This window comes from Saccostrea cucullata, unplaced genomic scaffold (assembly GCF_032062105.1).
Source record: "Saccostrea cucullata isolate Sc308-1 unplaced genomic scaffold, CSIRO_AGI_Scuc_v1 ctg4423, whole genome shotgun sequence".
NCBI classification, from domain to species: domain Eukaryota; kingdom Metazoa; phylum Mollusca; class Bivalvia; order Ostreida; family Ostreidae; genus Saccostrea; species Saccostrea cuccullata.
Window position 1 is genome coordinate 69684 of NW_026940709.1, and position 22385 is coordinate 92068.

Here is a 22385-nt window from a genome sequence, read left to right on the forward strand (position 1 = left end):
CAAATTCAACAAACTGCTACGTTCCACTATTTGTCTGTCGCTTGTAGAACCACCATATGCAGAAGATACATAAGAAATTAAGCCGCCAGGGGTTGCACCAACCAGAATTTTCACTGTGTTCTTATTTTTATATGTCGAGAATGTAGCTTGCTGGGATTTCGGTTGTTTTGGTTTCTTGATAGGGCACTCCGTTCCATCAACTAGCACTCGGGTTTTAGGAAACTTTAGTTTAAAATCAGAGGGACAAAAGTATTTTACAAGGGATTTAGGTGGCCATATGTCAACTTCTCTCCACTGTTTGGACATGAATAGAATCCAAGTATAGAATATATTAGATACAGTTTTTTCTGAAATACTGAATAATCTTGATAATTCAAAATTAGTTCTGTGTCGCCTCAATTTGATGAGAACAAGAAAAAATTGATCTGGGACACTGATATTTGTGACTTGGTGATAGACATAATTTAAACAATATGCTGCAGGACCTAAAGTTCTTAATACAAAATAAAATTTAGAGATTGTTTCCAAACCAGTGTAAAAATGAATACCAGCATCATCCTTTTCAAAGTTATCAATACACATTGGGGGAAATGTTGGCGTCTGTGTTCCTACATTTTGACGAATTGTTTGCTGATCATCATGTTGACTCGAGATATTTTCATTAAGAGTACTGCTGTAATCACTGATAGTTTCCTCTACAATATTAATGTCATCAAAAAATACTTCTTCTGAACTTTGACTTGTAGATGCAATATCTTCTATTAATTTTCTTTTGACACCCCTTGTCCTAGCTCTGTCGGCTCTAGCGAGTACAGCTGGGCTTGTTGGATCTGCCCATTGGAAAAGGCTGGGTACTGCTGTTTTCCGTAACCTCTTACTTAAAGGTATATTTCCTGAAATTAGTATCAATTGATATTTTTAAGCAAAAAAAAATATTTGAACGTTTTTATCCTTTCAGTATCGAAAACATTTAATGTTTAATATGAACATATGTATTTGTAAAAAAAAAAATATTTATAGATACATGTATATACTATATACATATAAGTAACTTATGTAAGTTAGAATGAAGATGCTAATATATCTTTGTTTGATAATCAGTTTAGAGGATAAGACAAAGATGTAATTAGCAAATGCGGTAGAAGACTTCATTATCAACAGGTGGTCTCATTGAACAGAGAAATTTACGATGCCAGATGTTTACACAGGGCAGTTGTTTTGTAGCGCCGTCGAGCGGTAAACGGCACACAATATTTTAATCCAGTGGAATTAAGTTAATAATTAATCCATGCTTCCTCAATGAAATGTTGCTTCAGTGAAAACACCTGGTTATCGTTTTACAATTTATTTACATGATCTCAAATTTTAATAGTCCAACAGAATGCACAAAATAAAATATCCTTGAACAGCACTGACCAAATTAAATAAACTCCATTTCTATCTATTATACTTCTCCTATGCATCTACTATTCTATTCTACACAGAAACTTTCTGTCCCCTGTATATATATAAAGTAGGTTGCTCACGAAGAGCAACGCTCTTAACTGGGTCAGTTACATAAGTTACACAGCCGCTGCTCACAAGGAGCAACGGGTATCCGTACTATAAATAAACATAATCTAAAATAGGGCACTGAATGAAACAATTAAGACTAATTACAGATAATTAAAATAATACAATATTAAATCACGACTTTACAACTTCCCCCTTCTTAGCTTTTGGTTCCGTACAAAAGAATATATATTAAGTATTTAGAAATAATTATCAGTGCTGCCCAATCAATAGCATATAAAACACAAATAAATAATAAAATATACACAAGTTGATATTTACAAAGTCACATTTACATAGAAAAGTCTCCTCTCATAACACGCGTTTTCCCTTCTCGGAAATGTTCTTGCACTTCCTCGAACACTTCACTGGCCACGGAATTAAAGTCAACATTTTCCGGATTAATGTCTTCGGAATATAAGATTTGTGAATCCCTACTAACTTCAATTTTTCCATCAGGAAAGGTAGTGGTCACTTTATTAAGAACTAAACAAATCGTTGATTTAACTTGCGTCACATTGTTGTGTTCATTGTCACTTTCTTCACGCTCGGACATGGTCTCGTAATTCACGCGACTCTCGGGAGTTTCACTACGTCCCTCATCGTCTATGTCCTCCTCCTCAGGTCGAGTCAGGTTCCCGGCGTCCAACAAGTCCCTCACAAAGTCGTCTGATGGTATATCACCCGAATCCAACGACATGTCTTCTAAGAAATCAAGTTCACTTTGCTGTTTTGGCTGTTCATCTCTGTCACTCTCTGTGGTAAATTCTTCGTCGGAGGATATGTTCTCGTACTGTTCGCTCAAAACGTACACAGGTTTCTGAGCCTCTTCGTAACTTTGTCTTTTCACCGAATATCGTTTCCGATCCATGGCTTCACTCAATGTGGTTCCATCTAGTTTGTATACAAGTCTGTAGTGTCTCCGTAAGTTATAGATTCTGGTAAATGTCCTCTGGCAAAAGTTACACTTTAAACACTCAAGATCAGATGCATGTTGTTCTTTCACGTGTAAGTTAAGGTTGCTGGCTCTTGAAAATATTTTCCCACAGGTATCACAACGCATATTAATTAAAATTACAAGTGATTGTCTCTGAAGCGAAGCGGTCTTTTTATAATCCTCCCGTGCCTGGTTGTCTGGGTTGGGGGAATCTGGGGCGTGTCATTCTCCAACTCGGAATCTGATTGGCTGGCGGCTGGTGACTGAAGTCTGGCGTCTGCGACGGGTGGACGAACTGGCGGCGTCTTCAAAGCGTTTGCTCTGCTGAATCGAGCGCGGCGATGCGTAGCGGGTGCTCTCTCCGGCTGGTCACGCGTGTATTCGGGGCTTTGTTTTGACGGGTATTGTTTATTACCTCGATACAGTTTGATATTGTCTGAATGGACGACTACTGGTTTTGATTTCTCTGAATGTTTTATTTGGAATAAAACATCACTGAGTCTTTTGACAACAATCCAAGGTCCTGTCCATCTTCGGGCTAATTTAGTTTTACATCCGACAGCAACTTTAGGCTGGCTCCGGCGAACTAAATCTCCAACTTCATAATTAATAGAACGAACATTCCGATCATAAGCTCGTTTTTGTCTCTCAGAACTTTGATTAATTGTAGTTCTCACAATGTCATACAGTTCACACAGATTTTTCTCTAGATTACGCACATATTCCGCTGTATTTCCGAACATTCTCTCTTCGTCACTATCCAAATTTTCTGTCATTAGATTTACTGGAAGAGTCATTTCCTCGCCGAATACCATTCTGTACGGTGTTAGTCCAGTTGATTCATGTACAGTGCTATTATACGCAAACACAATACCATCGATGAATTTATCCCAGTCTGTTTGATTCGCTGAAATATACTTAGATAGGATATCTTTGATGGTCCTGTTTAGTCTTTCAATCATTCCATCCGATTGCGGATGATAAGACGTGGTGCGTGTTTTGTTGATTTGCAGGAATTTGCACATTTCCCGAAATAACTGACTCTCAAATTGGGCACCTTGGTCTGAGTGTATTTCTTGCGGGCATCCGTAGCGTTTAATCCATCCTCTAAACATAGTTTCAGCTACTGTTTCGGCTTCAATATTCCTGAGGGGAAATATCTCCATGAATTTCGTAAAGTAATCCGAAAGCACTAAAATATATACGAATCCATTTGCTGATTTCGGAAACGGTCCAGCTATATCCACACCAACCCTTTCGAATTTAACACCACTCACATAAGTTTTCATATAGCTCCTTTTCTTCCTGTATGGATTTTTCCGTTCCTCACAAATATCACACGAAGAAATGTAATCCTGAACATATCTCCGTAAATGAGGCCAGTAATAATTGCTTCTGTTAAGTTTTTCATATGTGCGTCTTACTCCTAAGTGTCCAGCTGTCATAGCATCATGGAAATTCCACATTACAGCATCCCGTAATTTCCGAGGCACTACGATTCTTAAGCGTTCTGTGCTATCCTCAATCCATTTAATACACAAAACACCTTGGTTTACAGTCAGTAATTCCCATCGTGAATATAGAAATTTGCTCTCAAAACCAAGACTTGACACTGATTCTATTGCTGGTTTTGGAAAATCCGGGTCTTCTTTCCACTTAAGAAATGGTGATATATTGTCATCCGTCAACTGAAGTTCTCTAATATTGTCTAAACACAACGATGTTTCAGGCTGTTTCCTAGGTTTAGCTTGTACAGGCCGATTTGGAATACGTTTCGAGGTCCTGTGAGGTTGCGAATTATCACTTAAATAGCACAGATTCATTTCCTGATCCGTTTCTGGAAATAGTGTTTTAATGTCACACACGTAATTACAAGACTCTGATCTTCACTGTTAGCTAATTTTCGGAAGTCCTCTATGTGATAATATTTTGTATCACTTGGCTCCTCTGTCACATTCATTTTGCACTGTTTACATTGTCCATTCTGGGTATTAATCCTAGTTAATCCGTCCGCGTTTCCATGGCGTTTTCCAGGCCTATTCTGAATTTGAAACGTATATGAAGCTAGTTGTTGAAGCCAACGAGCGATCTGTCCATCAGGTTCTTTAAACTTATGTAGCCACACAAGTGATCCATGATCTGTCCTCAGAATGAATTCTCGTCCAAGCAAGTAATGTTTGAAATGTTTTATGAAGTAAACAAGTGCTATCATTTCTTTTCGCGTAATACAATAATTTCTCTCAGCTTTTGTAAGAGTACGACTTCCGTAGGCTATCACTTTTTCCTGTCCGTCCTGAATCTGTGATAACACTGCTCCTATTGCGTCATTGCTGGCATCCGTATCCAAAATAAAAACTCCTCCGTTTATATCCGGGTAACTTAGGATAGGTGCACTCACTAACTTTGATTTCAGGTGATTAAATGCTTCATCACATTCGGAAGTCCACTTCCATGGTTGATTTTTACAGGTAAGTTCGTGAAGGCATTTAGCACTTTTTGCAAAGTCTTTGATAAAACGCCTGTAATACGAAACTAATCCCAGAAAACTACGCAATTCTGTAATGTTCCGTGGAATGTGCCAGTCCACTACAGATTCTGTCTTGCTTGGGTCTGTTTTGATTCCTTCCGCAGATACTATATGTCCTAGAAAACTCACTTCATGATTAAAGAAACTGCATTTCTTGGCCTTCAATTTTAAATTAGCATTCTCTAGTCTGTCAAATACTAAACTCAAGTTCCTTAAATGCTCCTCGAATTCTCGGCTATACACAATAATGTCGTCTAAATACAATACTGCTATGTGCCACTGTAATCCTCTCAAAGTTTGCTCTATTACTGTAGTGGAACCATTTTATGTAAGAACTGTCTAACGCTGTGTATGATTTTATGTACGAGTTAATCTAAAGTATGTAAACACACATGGCTGCAAGTGCGGCACACTGCAAGCAATTTTTCTTATAGTTAAGCTCGATCCACTACAGAGTAAGTTTCATATGTATTATAAATGATAAAGATATATGTTTATTTACTTATTGTTAACTGCAAAGTAGGCAATTTCACTTATTAGGCTATTTTTATGATCGGAATGTAATGTAAACAATCTACAGCTATAATATTTTCCCGCCATTATTGTCCATTGTCTTCAAGCAATTTGTGTAGAATTTGTGTTTGTATCTCATAGTAATGTGTTGTTTTTGTTTTGTTTATTGTAGTTTTTTACCTCTTCCGAGAGTCTATAATAAAAGCAAGCAAACATTATAGTAAAAAATCTGTACTCATCACATGGATCGAATCATGGACCTTAGAGCTGCACGGACCCTCACCGAGCGAGCAAAAGAACAGTGCGAAAAGAAAGTGAGTGAATATACAGAACAATTACGTGTTCTTAGGAAAAGTGTAGAAGAACAAATTCTGGCATTTAGTGAGTTTCCCTTAAAAGAGGATGCAGAGTTTGTGAAACATAGGGTGACCCAAACACTTGGAAAATATGGTGACTTGTCTGAAAAGTTTGTGGCCTACTTACAAGAAACAAGGACAAAAGAGAGTGAGTACGAACTTTCAGCGCATGCTATGGTTAACAGATCAGTCATGAGCAAGGCAGAACTGTTCATAAAGGAACTTGAACATTTCGATCAAAGTGACGTTAAAGAGAAAAACGGACAACAACTATCTAGTGCAGATTCTACACAGTCAAATAAAGAGACAGATCATTTTTCAGTCAAACAAGAACCCGCAAGTGTTACAGAAGAGTCAGCAAGTTCTTCACATCTCAGCAAAGTCAAAGCTAGATACGAAGCATCAAAAACAAAGGCGAAGTATGCAGAACTTACAGCAAAATTAATTAAAGAAAAGACGCAAATAGAAGAAGACGAGGCAATCGCAGCTTCAAGATCAGCAAGAAAAAAGAAAGATTTATAAACTAGTTTAAATCTCATTAAAGTACCACAAGAGGCTGAAGAGGCAGAAGCAGAGCTGGACGCTCTCATGGAAGAAATGAGCATCAAGTCAAATCATTCCGAGCATAGTGTACGTACATTGACAAGTGAAAAGCGAAAGAGAACCCGAGACTATGTGGTAGAGCAAAGCAGTATGCGATCTGAATTATCCAACCATGAACAAGCTTCAAGTGAAAGAACCCCAAATCCGTTTGATAAATACAAACATGAAACATTTACATTCATGTCAGACAAATATAGGCAACCTTCGTATAGAGACTTATCTGTTCAAGAACAAGATCCTGTAATGAGAGAAAATGCGAACCCTCAAACTAATGAACGCTATGAAAAACGCAATACTGACAGATATGCACGAGATTATGAGCCACCAATTGCGCCAAAATTTCATAGCACATACGCAGGAAGAGACTACGAATCGCCAATTGAAAATCATGGAAATGGAGGAAACGCCCCACCAAATGATCACAGTGTTATGCAACGTGAACCAGATTGCGACAACCACTCTCCCTGGGTCGGCACGGAACTTACCAAGTTTCTCGTTAAAAAAGAACTGTTGTTATCGAGACTATCTGCCTTCAATGACAGACCAGAAAACTACCTTATATGGAAAGGCAGCTTTTCTATCATTATGAAAGACTTGAGTGTCACCCCCATGGAAGAGTTGGATCTTCTCATAAAGTACCTTGGAGCAGATTCCAAGCAACATGCGATGAGACTCCGCGCGTCACATCCTACCGACCCATTGAAAGGACTCACCAGAATCTGGGAGAGACTTGATGAGCGCTATGGCTCCCCAGAATTGATAGAAGCGATACTAAAAGAAAAGATAGCAAAGTTCCCAAAAATAAGTACAAAGGATGCCAAAAGGATGTATGAGCTATCTGACATAGCATCTGAAGTAGAGTCAGTGAAGGAAAATCCTAAGTACAAAACCCTACTGGCATATTACGACTCCTCCTTTGGCGTAAATTCATTTGTATCCAAACTACCAGGATTTCTACAGTCAAAGTGGACGGACAGGGCACTGAAGCATAAGGTAGAACACGATGTTCTCTACCCACCTTTTGCCGTTTTCACGAAGTTCTTGAAGGAGATGAGCATTAGAATGAATGATCCAAGCTTTGCATTTGACAAGGGAACTTCACCTTCATTTGAAAACAGAGACAAGTTTACACCAGTGAGGGGCAATATTACCACCATTAAGACAAAGCTAACACCAAAGAAGCCTAGCAAGTGTCCGTTACATGAAACTGATAAACACCCGCTTAGTGACTGCAGAACATTTAACAGTAAACCAATCGCTGAAAAGAAATCCCTCATTAGACAGTATGGCCTGTGTTTCAAATGCTGCAATGGCAAGCATTCAGCTCGTGACTGTCAAGAACATGTATCATGTAATGTATGCAACTCCAATAGACACTGTACTGCTATGCATGAAGAGAGAAGTACTTCACAGGTTCACAGCGGGGAAGAGCTACGCAGAACGACTAATGATGCAACTAATCCAAGTGTGAGAGCAAGCTGCACCCAGGTTTGTGGACGTGAAGGATTCAAAGGAAAGTCCTGTGCAAAGACAGTCCTAGTGAATATATATCCGGAACAACATCCAGAACGGAGTCTGAAAGCCTACGTTCTCATTGACGACCAAAGTAACAGGTCACTGGCGAGGTCCGAGTTTTTTGACTACTTCAACGAGAATGCTCATGAGATCGAGTATGTATTATCATCATGTTCAGGCTACATATCCACAACTGGACGACAGACCTCAGGGTACATAATCGAGTCTCTAGATGGCAGCACAAGACTATCATTGCCAACCCTTATAGAGTGCAACCAGATTCCCAACATGCGAGAGGAAATCCCCACACCAGAAGTAGCAAAGTATCATGAACACCTCAGGGATATAGCTGATGAAATTCCGCCATATGATCAAGACGCACCCATTTTACTGCTTATTGGTAGAGACATGATAGCAGCTCATCATGTGTTGGACCAGAGAATTGGACACAATTATGCACCGTATGCTCAGAAACTGAGGTTTGGTTGGGTTGTCATTGGCGAGACATGTTTAGGAGCTGCCCACAGACCTGAAACAATCACCACCAACAAAGTTCACGTCTTGAGTAATGGACGTCCGTCAATACTACAGCCATGCCCAAATGATTTTAGGCTGAGGACTCACACCAGACCAACATCAGATTTTGAATTTGGAGAGAATGTTTTCATACAGACAAGCAGTGATGACAAAATTGGTTTCTCGATTGAAGATAAGGAGTTCCTTAGTGTCATGAACAGTGGCTTTAGGAAAAGTGAGAGTGGAAACTGGAGTGCACCCTTGCCGTTCAAGTCCAAGCGACAAGTATTGCCAGACAACTATGAGCAAGCACTGCAACGGGCCAGGAAGTTACGAACAAACTTGAGAATGAACCCAGACAAAGAGAAACAATTTTGTGCATTCATGGAGAAGATTTTCCAAAATGGACACGCTGAGCCAGCTCCACCATTAAAAACTAATGAAGAAAAGTGGTACTTACCCATATTTGGGGTATTTCACCCTAAGAAAAGCAAGATAAGAGTTGTGTTTGACTCGTCAGCAAAGTGTCAAGGTGTGTCGCTGAATGATGTTTTGATGACCGGCCCTGATTTGACTAACAGTTTGATTGGTGTGCTCTTGAAGTTCAGGAAGGAAAAGGTCGCGGTAACAGCAGACATCGAGCAGATGTTTTTCAACTTCTATGTGCATGAGGAAGATAGGAACTTTTTGCGTTTCTTGTGGTTTCGAGACAATGACATTAACAATGAACTCGTGGAATTTAGAATGTGCGTCCACGTGTTTGGCAATTCACCATCCCCCGCAGTTGCCACGTTTGGATTGAGAAAATCCGCCTGTGATCATCATTCAACAGAATTGTGCAATCAAGTGTGTGAACTTGTAAACAAACATTTTTATGTTGACGATGCCTTAGTATCCTTACCAGATGCAGAGTCAGCTATAGAAATCATGAAAAAGACTCAGGATGTTTTGAAACAGAACGGAAATATAAGATTGCATAAAATCAGGTCAAACAGCAGTGAAGTGTTGAAGAGTTTCCCAACCGAGGACTTATCAGAAGATGTACTTAGCATGGACTTCAGTGACCCTGTAAGAAGTCTAGGCCTATTATGGGACATCAAACAAGATGCATTTACTTACCAATTGTTTGATGATGTGAAACCGTTTACAAGGAGAGGCATACTATCTACAGTAAATAGCATATATGACCCCTTAGGGTTCATTGCACCTGTTATACTAGGAGGCAGACTGGTGTTAAAAAAGGCCATGAGCAGCACAGTGGACTGGGACGAGCCTCTACCTGATAACCTGCACACCGAATGGGAAAAGTGGAGAATGTCATTATCACATCTAGAGTCACTTAAGATTCCCAGAATGTATGCCAACATTCAGCATGCATGCCAAAGGGAGCTACACACTTTCTGTGATGCATCCAAAGAGGCCATAGGAGTAGCAACTTATGTCAAGTTGTACGATAAACATGGAGAATCAGATCATGGTTTTGTGATGGGCAAGTCGAAATTAGCACCACACCACAGTCATACTATTCCACGACTAGAACTATGCGCGGCAGTACTTGGAGTTGAGATTGCAGAATTTGTAGCAGAACACCTTAACATACCCAAAGACGCATGTTATTTCTACACGGACAGCAGGGTAGTCCTAGGCTACATTTTCAACGAAAGTCGTCGATTTCATGTCTACGTGGCCAATAGAGTGGACCGAATCAGACGAGCTACTTCACCTAGTCAGTGGAACTTTGTAGCAACCGAAAACAATCCAGCGGACCAGGCAACTCGGTACCAAGAAGCTCACAAAATAGAAAACAGTATGTGGCTTAAGGGACCTCCTTTACTACAGTTCAAAGATCAAGAATCTTTCAATCTTATCAATCCAGATGAGGACAAAGAACTCAAGTTAAGCTCATTCAAAACAGAAGTGAAAGAAATGGAGGGCATTGGTTCAGAACGCTTCACCAGATTTTCATCATGGCATTCTCTAGTGAAAGCCCTAGCCAACATAAATAGACTGGCTGCAAGGTTTAGTAAACGGAGTTCTCTGAAAGATCCTCTAACCCTTTACAAAGAAGCAGAGCAATTCATTTTGAAAACTATTCAACAGGAATTTTATTCTAAGGAGTTGAATTGTTTATACAGCAACCAGCCATTGCCAAAGAATAGTAGTATCTTACCTCTTTCTCCCATCCTTGACGAGGAAGGACTATTGCGAGTTGGTGGGCGTCTGAGAAGAGCCAACCTTCCCACTGGAGAGAAGACACCTATTCTTATACTAGGCAAACATTACATTGCCACACTACTGTTTAGACACTTCCATGAGTCTATTTATCACCAGGGTCGACGCCTGACAGAGGGAGCTATTTGTCGAGCTGGTTACTGGATCACATGTGGCAAGCGTTTAATCTGTTCTATGCTCCACAGTTGTGTACCATGTCGCAAACTTCGAGGTAAAACAGAGTACCAGAAGATGTCTGATCTACCCACAGAACGCCTAACACCGAGTCCACCGTTTAGCTATGTAGGGGTCGACGTATTTGGACCATGGACCATAGTAACCAGAAAGACAAGGGGAGGCAGTGCAAATTCGAAACGCTGGGCAGTCATGTTCTCATGTCTCGTTACACGTGGAGTCCATATTGAAGTGATTGAAGAACTAAGCTCTTCTTCTTTTATTAATGCACTGCGCAGATTCGTATCTCTCAGGGGACCAGTTGTTGAGTTCAGATCAGACAGGGGAACTAACTTCGTAGGAGCGACGGATGATTTAAAAATAGATGTCATCAATGTTGAAGATGGACCAGCACACAGTTTCTTGTTTAACAGCGGAACCGTATGGAAGTTTAATGCACCCCATTCATCACACATGGCCGGTGCTTGGGAACGTATGATAGGAATCGCACGCCGCATCCTTGATTCCATGCTGTCCCATGTCCCTTGCCTTACACATGAGGTCTTGTGCACCCTCATGGCTGAAATATGCGCAATCATGAATTCAAGACCTCTTGCTGCGGTGTCCACGGATCCCGATTCTCCAACAGTTTTATCGCCGGCAACGATCCTAACACAAAAGACAGGTCAGCGCGTCGAGCCATTCCAGCATTTTGGAGTGAAAGATATGATCAAGTCGCAATGGCGCCAAGTACAAGTCTTGGCTGATCAGTTCTGGACACAGTGGAGAGAAAGATACCTGACCACACTTCAAGCGCGTCAGAAATGGAACAGCGAACGACCAAGTCTCAAAGAAGGTGACGTTATACTGATGAAGGACGCAGAGACCCCCAGGATACAGTGGCCACTTGGCATCGTACAACAGTGTTTTGAAAGTGAGGACGGACGAATTCGAAAAGTGTCACTACGTGTTATTAAACATGAGAAACCAGTGCTGTATACAAGACCTGTATCAGAGTTGATTTACTTGTTTAGTGTGTAAATGATAGATGTTTTCATATATCAAGATGTTGCGTTTCATTTTGTTCATATATGATTTCCAGTAGAAATCAAGCGGGGAATGTAGTGGAACCATTTTATGTAAGAACTGTCTAACGCTGTGTATGATTTTATGTACGAGTTAATCTAAAGTATGTAAACACACATGGCTGCAAGTGCGGCACACTGCAAGCAATTTTTCTTATAGTTAAGCTCGATCCACTACAGAGTAAGTTTCATATGTATTATAAATGATAAAGATATATGTTTATTTACTTATTGTTAACTGCAAAGTAGGCAATTTCACTTATTAGGCTATTTTTATGATCGGAATGTAATGTAAACAATCTACAGCTATAATATTTTCCCGCCATTATTGTCCATTGTCTTCAAGCAATTTGTGTAGAATTTGTGTTTGTATCTCATAGTAATGTGTTGTTTTTGTTTTGTTTATTGTAGTTTTTTACCTCTTCCGAGAGTCTATAATAAAAGCAAGCAAACATTATAGTAAAAAATCTGTACTCATCACATGGATCGAATCATGGACCTTAGAGCTGCACGGACCCTCACCGAGCGAGCAAAAGAACAGTGCGAAAAGAAAGTGAGTGAATATACAGAACAATTACGTGTTCTTAGGAAAAGTGTAGAAGAACAAATTCTGGCATTTAGTGAGTTTCCCTTAAAAGAGGATGCAGAGTTTGTGAAACATAGGGTGACCCAAACACTTGGAAAATATGGTGACTTGTCTGAAAAGTTTGTGGCCTACTTACAAGAAACAAGGACAAAAGAGAGTGAGTACGAACTTTCAGCGCATGCTATGGTTAACAGATCAGTCATGAGCAAGGCAGAACTGTTCATAAAGGAACTTGAACATTTCGATCAAAGTGACGTTAAAGAGAAAAACGGACAACAACTATCTAGTGCAGATTCTACACAGTCAAATAAAGAGACAGATCATTTTTCAGTCAAACAAGAACCCGCAAGTGTTACAGAAGAGTCAGCAAGTTCTTCACATCTCAGCAAAGTCAAAGCTAGATACGAAGCATCAAAAACAAAGGCGAAGTATGCAGAACTTACAGCAAAATTAATTAAAGAAAAGACGCAAATAGAAGAAGACGAGGCAATCGCAGCTTCAAGATCAGCAAGAAAAAAGAAAGATTTAGAAACTAGTTTAAATCTCATTAAAGTACAACAAGAGGCTGAAGAGGCAGAAGCAGAGCTGGACGCTCTCATGGAAGAAATGAGCATCAAGTCAAATCATTCCGAGCATAGTGTACGTACATTGACAAGTGAAAAGCGAAAGAGAACCCGAGACTATGTGGTAGAGCAAAGCAGTATGCGATCTGAATTATCCAACCATGAACAAGCTTCAAGTGAAAGAACCCCAAATCCGTTTGATAAATACAAACATGAAACATTTACATTCATGTCAGACAAATATAGGCAACCTTCGTATAGAGACTTATCTGTTCAAGAACAAGATCCTGTAATGAGAGAAAATGCGAACCCTCAAACTAATGAACGCTATGAAAAACGCAATACTGACAGATATGCACGAGATTATGAGCCACCAATTGCGCCAAAATTTCATAGCACATACGCAGGAAGAGACTACGAATCGCCAATTGAAAATCATGGAAATGGAGGAAACGCCCCACCAAATGATCACAGTGTTATGCAACGTGAACCAGATTGCGACAACCACTCTCCCTGGGTCGGCACGGAACTTACCAAGTTTCTCGTTAAAAAAGAACTGTTGTTATCGAGACTATCTGCCTTCAATGACAGACCAGAAAACTACCTTATATGGAAAGGCAGCTTTTCTATCATTATGAAAGACTTGAGTGTCACCCCCATGGAAGAGTTGGATCTTCTCATAAAGTACCTTGGAGCAGATTCCAAGCAACATGCGATGAGACTCCGCGCGTCACATCCTACCGACCCATTGAAAGGACTCACCAGAATCTGGGAGAGACTTGATGAGCGCTATGGCTCCCCAGAATTGATAGAAGCGATACTAAAAGAAAAGATAGCAAAGTTCCCAAAAATAAGTACAAAGGATGCCAAAAGGATGTATGAGCTATCTGACATAGCATCTGAAGTAGAGTCAGTGAAGGAAAATCCTAAGTACAAAACCCTACTGGCATATTACGACTCCTCCTTTGGCGTAAATTCATTTGTATCCAAACTACCAGGATTTCTACAGTCAAAGTGGACGGACAGGGCACTGAAGCATAAGGTAGATCTCGATGTTCTCTACCCACCTTTTGCCGTTTTCACGAAGTTCTTGAAGGAGATGAGCATTAGAATGAATGATCCAAGCTTTGCATTTGACAAGGGAACTTCACCTTCATTTGAAAACAGAGACAAGTTTACACCAGTGAGGGGCAATATTACCACCATTAAGACAAAGCTAACACCAAAGAAGCCTAGCAAGTGTCCGTTACATGAAACTGATAAACACCCGCTTAGTGACTGCAGAACATTTAACAGTAAACCAATCGCTGAAAAGAAATCCCTCATTAGACAGTATGGCCTGTGTTTCAAATGCTGCAATGGCAAGCATTCAGCTCGTGACTGTCAAGAACATGTATCATGTAATGTATGCAACTCCAATAGACACTGTACTGCTATGCATGAAGAGAGAAGTACTTCACAGGTTCACAGCGGGGAAGAGCTACGCAGAACGACTAATGATGCAACTAATCCAAGTGTGAGAGCAAGCTGCACCCAGGTTTGTGGACGTGAAGGATTCAAAGGAAAGTCCTGTGCAAAGACAGTCCTAGTGAATATATATCCGGAACAACATCCAGAACGGAGTCTGAAAGCCTACGTTCTCATTGACGACCAAAGTAACAGGTCACTGGCGAGGTCCGAGTTTTTTGACTACTTCAACGAGAATGCTCATGAGATCGAGTATGTATTATCATCATGTTCAGGCTACATATCCACAACTGGACGACAGACCTCAGGGTACATAATCGAGTCTCTAGATGGCAGCACAAGACTATCATTGCCAACCCTTATAGAGTGCAACCAGATTCCCAACATGCGAGAGGAAATCCCCACACCAGAAGTAGCAAAGTATCATGAACACCTCAGGGATATAGCTGATGAAATTCCGCCATATGATCAAGACGCACCCATTTTACTGCTTATTGGTAGAGACATGATAGCAGCTCATCATGTGTTGGACCAGAGAATTGGACACAATTATGCACCGTATGCTCAGAAACTGAGGTTTGGTTGGGTTGTCATTGGCGAGACATGTTTAGGAGCTGCCCACAGACCTGAAACAATCACCACCAACAAAGTTCACGTCTTGAGTAATGGACGTCCGTCAATACTACAGCCATGCCCAAATGATTTTAGGCTGAGGACTCACACCAGACCAACATCAGATTTTGAATTTGGAGAGAATGTTTTCATACAGACAAGCAGTGATGACAAAATTGGTTTCTCGATTGAAGATAAGGAGTTCCTTAGTGTCATGAACAGTGGCTTTAGGAAAAGTGAGAGTGGAAACTGGAGTGCACCCTTGCCGTTCAAGTCCAAGCGACAAGTATTGCCAGACAACTATGAGCAAGCACTGCAACGGGCCAGGAAGTTACGAACAAACTTGAGAATGAACCCAGACAAAGAGAAACAATTTTGTGCATTCATGGAGAAGATTTTCCAAAATGGACACGCTGAGCCAGCTCCACCATTAAAAACTAATGAAGAAAAGTGGTACTTACCCATATTTGGGGTATTTCACCCTAAGAAAAGCAAGATAAGAGTTGTGTTTGACTCGTCAGCAAAGTGTCAAGGTGTGTCGCTGAATGATGTTTTGATGACCGGCCCTGATTTGACTAACAGTTTGATTGGTGTGCTCTTGAAGTTCAGGAAGGAAAAGGTCGCGGTAACAGCAGACATCGAGCAGATGTTTTTCAACTTCTATGTGCATGAGGAAGATAGGAACTTTTTGCGTTTCTTGTGGTTTCGAGACAATGACATTAACAATGAACTCGTGGAATTTAGAATGTGCGTCCACGTGTTTGGCAATTCACCATCCCCCGCAGTTGCCACGTTTGGATTGAGAAAATCCGCCTGTGATCATCATTCAACAGAATTGTGCAATCAAGTGTGTGAACTTGTAAACAAACATTTTTATGTTGACGATGCCTTAGTATCCTTACCAGATGCAGAGTCAGCTATAGAAATCATGAAAAAGACTCAGGATGTTTTGAAACAGAACGGAAATATAAGATTGCATAAAATCAGGTCAAAAAGCAGTGAAGTGTTGAAGAGTTTCCCAACCGAGGACTTATCAGAAGATGTACTTAGCATGGACTTCAGTGACCCTGTAAGAAGTCTAGGCCTATTATGGGACATCAAACAAGATGCATTTACTTACCAATTGTTTGATGATGTGAAACCGTTTACAAGGAGAGGCATACTATCTACAGTAAATAGCATATATGACCCCTTAGGGTTCATTGCACCTGTTATACTAGGAGGCAGACTGGTGTTAAAAAAGGCCATGAGCAGCACAGTGGACTGGGACGAGCCTCTACCTGATAACCTGCACACCGAATGGGAAAAGTGGAGAATGTCATTATCACATCTAGAGTCACTTAAGATTCCCAGAATGTATGCCAACATTCAGCATGCATGCCAAAGGGAGCTACACACTTTCTGTGATGCATCCAAAGAGGCCATAGGAGTAGCAACTTATGTCAAGTTGTACGATAAACATGGAGAATCAGATCATGGTTTAGTGATGGGCAAGTCGAAATTAGCACCACACCACAGTCATACTATTCCACGACTAGAACTATGCGCGGCAGTACTTGGAGTTGAGATTGCAGAATTTGTAGCAGAACACCTTAACATACCCAAAGACGCATGTTATTTCTACACGGACAGCAGGGTAGTCCTAGGCTACATTTTCAACGAAAGTCGTCGATTTCATGTCTACGTGGCCAATAGAGTGGACCGAATCAGACGAGCTACTTCACCTAGTCAGTGGAACTTTGTAGCAACCGAAAACAATCCAGCGGACCAGGCAACTCGGTACCAAGAAGCTCACAAAATAGAAAACAGTATGTGGCTTAAGGGACCTCCTTTACTACAGTTCAAAGATCAAGAATCTTTCAATCTTATCAATCCAGATGAGGACAAAGAACTCAAGTTAAGCTCATTCAAAACAGAAGTGAAAGAAATGGAGGGCATTGGTTCAGAACGCTTCACCAGATTTTCATCATGGCATTCTCTAGTGAAAGCCCTAGCCAACATAAATAGACTGGCTGCAAGGTTTAGTAAACGGAGTTCTCTGAAAGATCCTCTAACCCTTTACAAAGAAGCAGAGCAATTCATTTTGAAAACTATTCAACAGGAATTTTATTCTAAGGAGTTGAATTGTTTATACAGCAACCAGCCATTGCCAAAGAATAGTAGTATCTTACCTCTTTCTCCCATCCTTGACGAGGAAGGACTATTGCGAGTTGGTGGGCGTCTGAGAAGAGCCAACCTTCCCACTGGAGAGAAGACACCTATTCTTATACCAGGCAAACATTACATTGCCACACTACTTGTAAGACACTACCATGAGTCTATTTATCACCAGGGTCGACACCTGACAGAGGGAGCCATTCGTCGAGCTGGTTATTGGATCACAGGTGGCAAGCGTTTAATCTGCTCTATGCTCCACAGTTGTGTACCGTGTCGCAAACTTCGAGGTAAAACAGAGTACCAGAAGATGTCTGATCTACCCACAGAACGCCTAACACCGAGTCCACCGTTTAGCTATGTAGGGGTCGACGTATTTGGACCATGGACCATAGTAACCAGAAAGACAAGGGGAGGCAGTGCAAATTCGAAACGCTGGGCAGTCATGTTCTCATGTCTCGTTACACGTGGAGTCCATATTGAAGTGATTGAAGAACTAAGCTCTTCTTCTTTTATTAATGCACTGCGCAGATTCGTATCTCTCAGGGGACCAGTTGTTGAGTTCAGATCAGACAGGGGAACTAACTTCGTAGGAGCGACGGATGATTTAAAAATAGATGTCATCAATGTTGAAGATGGACCAGCACACAGTTTCTTGTTTAACAGCGGAACCGTATGGAAGTTTAATGCACCCCATTCATCACACATGGCCGGTGCTTGGGAACGTATGATAGGAATCGCACGCCGCATCCTTGATTCCATGCTGTCCCATGTCCCTTGCCTTACACATGAGGTCTTGTGCACCCTCATGGCTGAAATATGCGCAATCATGAATTCAAGACCTCTTGCTGCGGTGTCCACGGATCCCGATTCTCCAACAGTTTTATCGCCGGCAACGATCCTAACACAAAAGACAGGTCAGCGCGTCGAGCCATTCCAGCATTTTGGAGTGAAAGATATGATCAAGTCGCAATGGCGCCAAGTACAAGTCTTGGCTGATCAGTTCTGGACACAGTGGAGAGAAAGATACCTGACCACACTTCAAGCGCGTCAGAAATGGAACAGCGAACGACCAAGTCTCAAAGAAGGTGACGTTATACTGATGAAGGACGCAGAGACCCCCAGGATACAGTGGCCACTTGGCATCGTACAACAGTGTTTTGAAAGTGAGGACGGACGAATTCGAAAAGTGTCACTACGTGTTATTAAACATGAGAAACCAGTGCTGTATACAAGACCTGTATCAGAGTTGATTTACTTGTTTAGTGTGTAAATGATAGATGTTTTCATATATCAAGATGTTGCGTTTCATTTTGTTCATATATGATTTCCAGTAGAAATCAAGCGGGGAATGTAGTGGAACCATTTTATGTAAGAACTGTCTAACGCTGTGTATGATTTTATGTACGAGTTAATCTAAAGTATGTAAACACACATGGCTGCAAGTGCGGCACACTGCAAGCAATTTTTCTTATAGTTAAGCTCGATCCACTACAGAGTAAGTTTCATATGTATTATAAATGATAAAGATATATGTTTATTTACTTATTGTTAACTGCAAAGTAGGCAATTTCACTTATTAGGCTATTTTTATGATCGGAATGTAATGTAAACAATCTACAGCTATAATATTTTCCCGCCATTATTGTCCATTGTCTTCAAGCAATTTGTGTAGAATTTGTGTTTGTATCTCATAGTAATGTGTTGTTTTTGTTTTGTTTATTGTAGTTTTTTACCTCTTCCGAGAGTCTATAATAAAAGCAAGCAAACATTATAATTACTCTTTCAAAAGTAGCGGGGGCATTGCACAGTCCAAAAGGCATGACTGTATATTGATACAGTCCTCCCCGTGGAGTTCCAAAGGCTGTTTTCTCCTTGTCACACTCTCGCATTGGGATTTGATGATAAGCCATATTAAGGTCAAGTGAAGTAAACCATGTAGATCCGGATAACGCATCTAAATCTTCCGCAATTCTCGGGATAGGATAAGCATCTTTAATGGTTTGAGCATTCAGACGCCGATAATCCACACATAATCTCCAGGTCTTGTCTTTCTTTTGCACTAGTACAAGGGGAGATGACCAAGGACTTACTGATTCTTCAATCAACCCTTGTGTTCTAAGCTTGTTTATCTCCGCATCCAATATATCTCGCTTAAATATTGGTACTCTCCTTACGGGTTCTTTAAATGGCGTTTCATCATTCAAGTTAATCCGATGTTCTCCAACATTTGAGCGCTGCAGTGGCATTTCGGGGTCGGCAAATGCAGATTTCCGACAAAGAAAAAACTGCTTGAATTTAACTGCTTGTGGTGGGGTTAGGTTCTTGCATCCTTCATGATACATTTCCCTCAGAAATTCAGGAATATCCTCAGAATTGTGTCCAGTTTCTATGCTACACACATCTGAATTCCGCACCTCGTCACTGACGTAATTAACAGGTTTCACTAACGCAATTTCCGTGTTTTCCTTAACACAAACTGCTTTGTCTCCTGGGTTAAAAACACGCACAAATATAACGCTGTTTTCAGTATTCACTAATACATGTCCAACCACAAGTCCATGTGTGTTGACAAATTTCATCATCGGTACTAATATACCTTCCATATTAGTACTAGGAATCACTCTGGATTTTATCACAGCTTCGTGTCTCGCCGGAATAACAATATTCTCCACTGAACGAACACGACAGCTAATCTCTGCATTCTCGCTTGTGTGCACACATCTCATCATCAAGTTGTGATTCCGATAATCCCAGTGACATTCGTATTTCATCATAAAGTCTTTTCCAAGCAGGTTACATTTCACGCCGCCCACAAATACTCGAAAATAAATATCTGTCTGCCCAAAAGTTAAAATCATGTTAGCAGTCCCTATAAAATTCATTGGTCTTCCGTCTGCAGTCTCAAATTTCTTTCTCACTTGCTCCAGTACAGGTCTGTTCTGAGGAAGAATACTATAATAAACGTCTTCAGAGATGAAAGTATTTGCCGCACCAGTGTCGATTTTCCACTCTACTTCTGTTCCCTCTAATAAGCCTTTTACTGTCATATCAGGCTTTCCATCCACCACTACACAAGATTGAGTTGCGCAGTTAGGCTGTTCCTCTATTTGTTTCAAATCAGTGTGCGTTTCATCAGTTTGCGTTTCTGCAAATGCCATGTGATGTTTCACATGTACATCATCTGTACTAGGCCTCTCCTGTTCTGTGACCGACGCATGGCCTACTGCCTCGGTCGATCCTGGTTTAACTGTTGGCTTCTGTTGGAGACATGGCTCTTCCGGATTCCAGTTCCGGAATTAGGTCTTACATTCTTAGGACAATCTCGCGTCAAATGCTGAGTCGAATTACACTTGAAACACCTTTTTGTTGATTTCATTGAACTTGTTAATTTATTTTCCGGGTTAAGTCTGTTTTCCTTGACTTCATATACTGGCGGTGCGTACAGTTTGTGCTTCCTGTTTTCTGTGAATCTAATGCACTCCTCCTGCATGGCTGCAGTTATAGCCTCAGAGAGCGTCTTAGGACGTGTTCGCTTCACAGCGAGCCTAAAATCCTCGTTTGAGCTGCAATTGTCCAGGAAAGTCTTCAGAGAACTTTCCGTTACAAAATCCCGATTATCAGGGAAAGCACGCCTGTATAAATCCTCAATTGCTTGACCAAAATCCCTAAATGTCTCATTTTCCTTTTTACGGCGTAATTTAGCTTCCGCAATGTAACTTTCTTTTAAGGCAGTATGCCCAAATCTCTGGTTCAAGGCAGTTTTAAGAGAATTGTAATCTTGTAATGTATTCTCGGGTAGTCCGTATGCATATGCCTCTGCCTGATCTCGGAGGGTAGTAAGCAGTATCCGTCTCATACCCTGTTGAGTCCACTGATTTAAATTTGCAACATTCTCAAAGTATCTTATGAATTCACTCCAGATTGAAGATCCGTCCCCCTTAAATACTCGTTTAAGAGGAATGTTCATCTCAACATGACCAGTTTGCTCCCTGGGTGATAAATATGTAGAATTCGAACTTGGTGTCATGATAGGCCGTATTCTACGCCTTGTCGCGCTGGTTACAGGCTGTCTGGTGCGTTTCGTTGTATGTCCTCTGCTATAGCACATTTTCCATAGAATACTAATCACTAGTGCGGTCAGGAAAATGAAAATCACTATGAATTGAAATTCCCGCGTAAACTCTATCACTAGATTTTTAGGAATTAATTGATAAATTTCCATTATCACTGATATGCACAACACGATCACTAAAATCCAGTATTTTAGAAAGCCTCCCCATCCTACATTTTGTTCATTTTGATCTGCGATTTCCAGCCTTACTTCAGACTGAATAGGTGTCTCCAAATCGAATTCAACTTCCGGACTTCTTTGCATTGTAGCATCGGCATCATCAAATTCTGTTAGTAAATTTCGGCGCACTGCGGGAGTCCTCGGCGCTCTTGGTGTCTCGGGAGTTCTCACAGTTTCCATTTTTAATTCCTTATGTCCAGGTTGATTCCAGATTAATGTTATCGCAATCAACACATGAGTCACATACACAAAAGTAACAAATAAATCCAGTTTGGCGAAATATTCACATTATTCACATCATATTTCATTACGCATGAATTTTAATGCGGCACCCACATGCCGGACATCGGTAAAAATGTCGCACAATTCCTTCACTTCCAATTTGCAAACTGTGACGATTTTCTGTTTTTATAAACATGTTGTAGCAATTCGGACACTCCTTTCTTAAGTCAAACGGCTCAATCCTAACAAGAACTTTATTCCCAGAATCATCATAGTCGTAGATGTACGCCAGTCTCTGGTTCGGATGATTTCTTGGAAATTCCATAATTCACAATTATTTCACAGATATATGAATATTCCTCCGCAAAAATTAAAATCACACATGTATAACTAGAATTTCACCGGAATAATAAAATCCAACCGGAATGATAACATTTCACCGGAGTCATTAAATCCCACCAGAATAAAAATATCCAATCGGAATTGAAATATCCCACCG

General features: G+C 40.7%; 3 protein-coding genes across 3 annotated transcripts; 2 read left to right on the top strand and 1 right to left on the bottom strand.

The window, feature by feature from the left end:
• Nucleotides 1–1843: 1843 nt before the first annotated feature.
• Nucleotides 1844–2614, bottom strand: LOC134256030 (histone-lysine N-methyltransferase PRDM16-like). Its single transcript, XM_062738624.1, has one exon. The coding sequence runs from the start codon at nt 2612–2614 to the stop codon at nt 1844–1846; it is 771 nt and encodes a 256-aa protein (XP_062594608.1).
• Nucleotides 2615–6472: 3858 nt separating this feature from the next.
• LOC134256031 (uncharacterized) lies at nt 6473–11944 on the top strand. Its single transcript, XM_062738625.1, has one exon. The coding sequence runs from the start codon at nt 6473–6475 to the stop codon at nt 11942–11944; it is 5472 nt and encodes a 1823-aa protein (XP_062594609.1).
• Nucleotides 11945–12481: 537 nt separating this feature from the next.
• Nucleotides 12482–18643, top strand: LOC134256032 (uncharacterized). The gene has a single exon (XM_062738626.1). It carries the CDS (start codon nt 12482–12484, stop codon nt 18641–18643), a length of 6162 nt encoding a protein of 2053 aa, XP_062594610.1.
• The last annotated feature ends 3742 nt before the right edge of the window (nt 18644–22385 follow it).

What these genes read in the sequence shown, in the direction of transcription:
- LOC134256030 (XM_062738624.1), bottom strand. Translation starts at nt 2,614, where the DNA reads ATGCGTTGTGATACCTGTGGGAAAATATTTTCAAGAGCCAGCAACCTT.
- LOC134256032 (XM_062738626.1), top strand. Translation starts at nt 12,482, where the DNA reads ATGGACCTTAGAGCTGCACGGACCCTCACCGAGCGAGCAAAAGAACAG.
- LOC134256031 (XM_062738625.1), top strand. Translation starts at nt 6,473, where the DNA reads ATGGAAGAAATGAGCATCAAGTCAAATCATTCCGAGCATAGTGTACGT.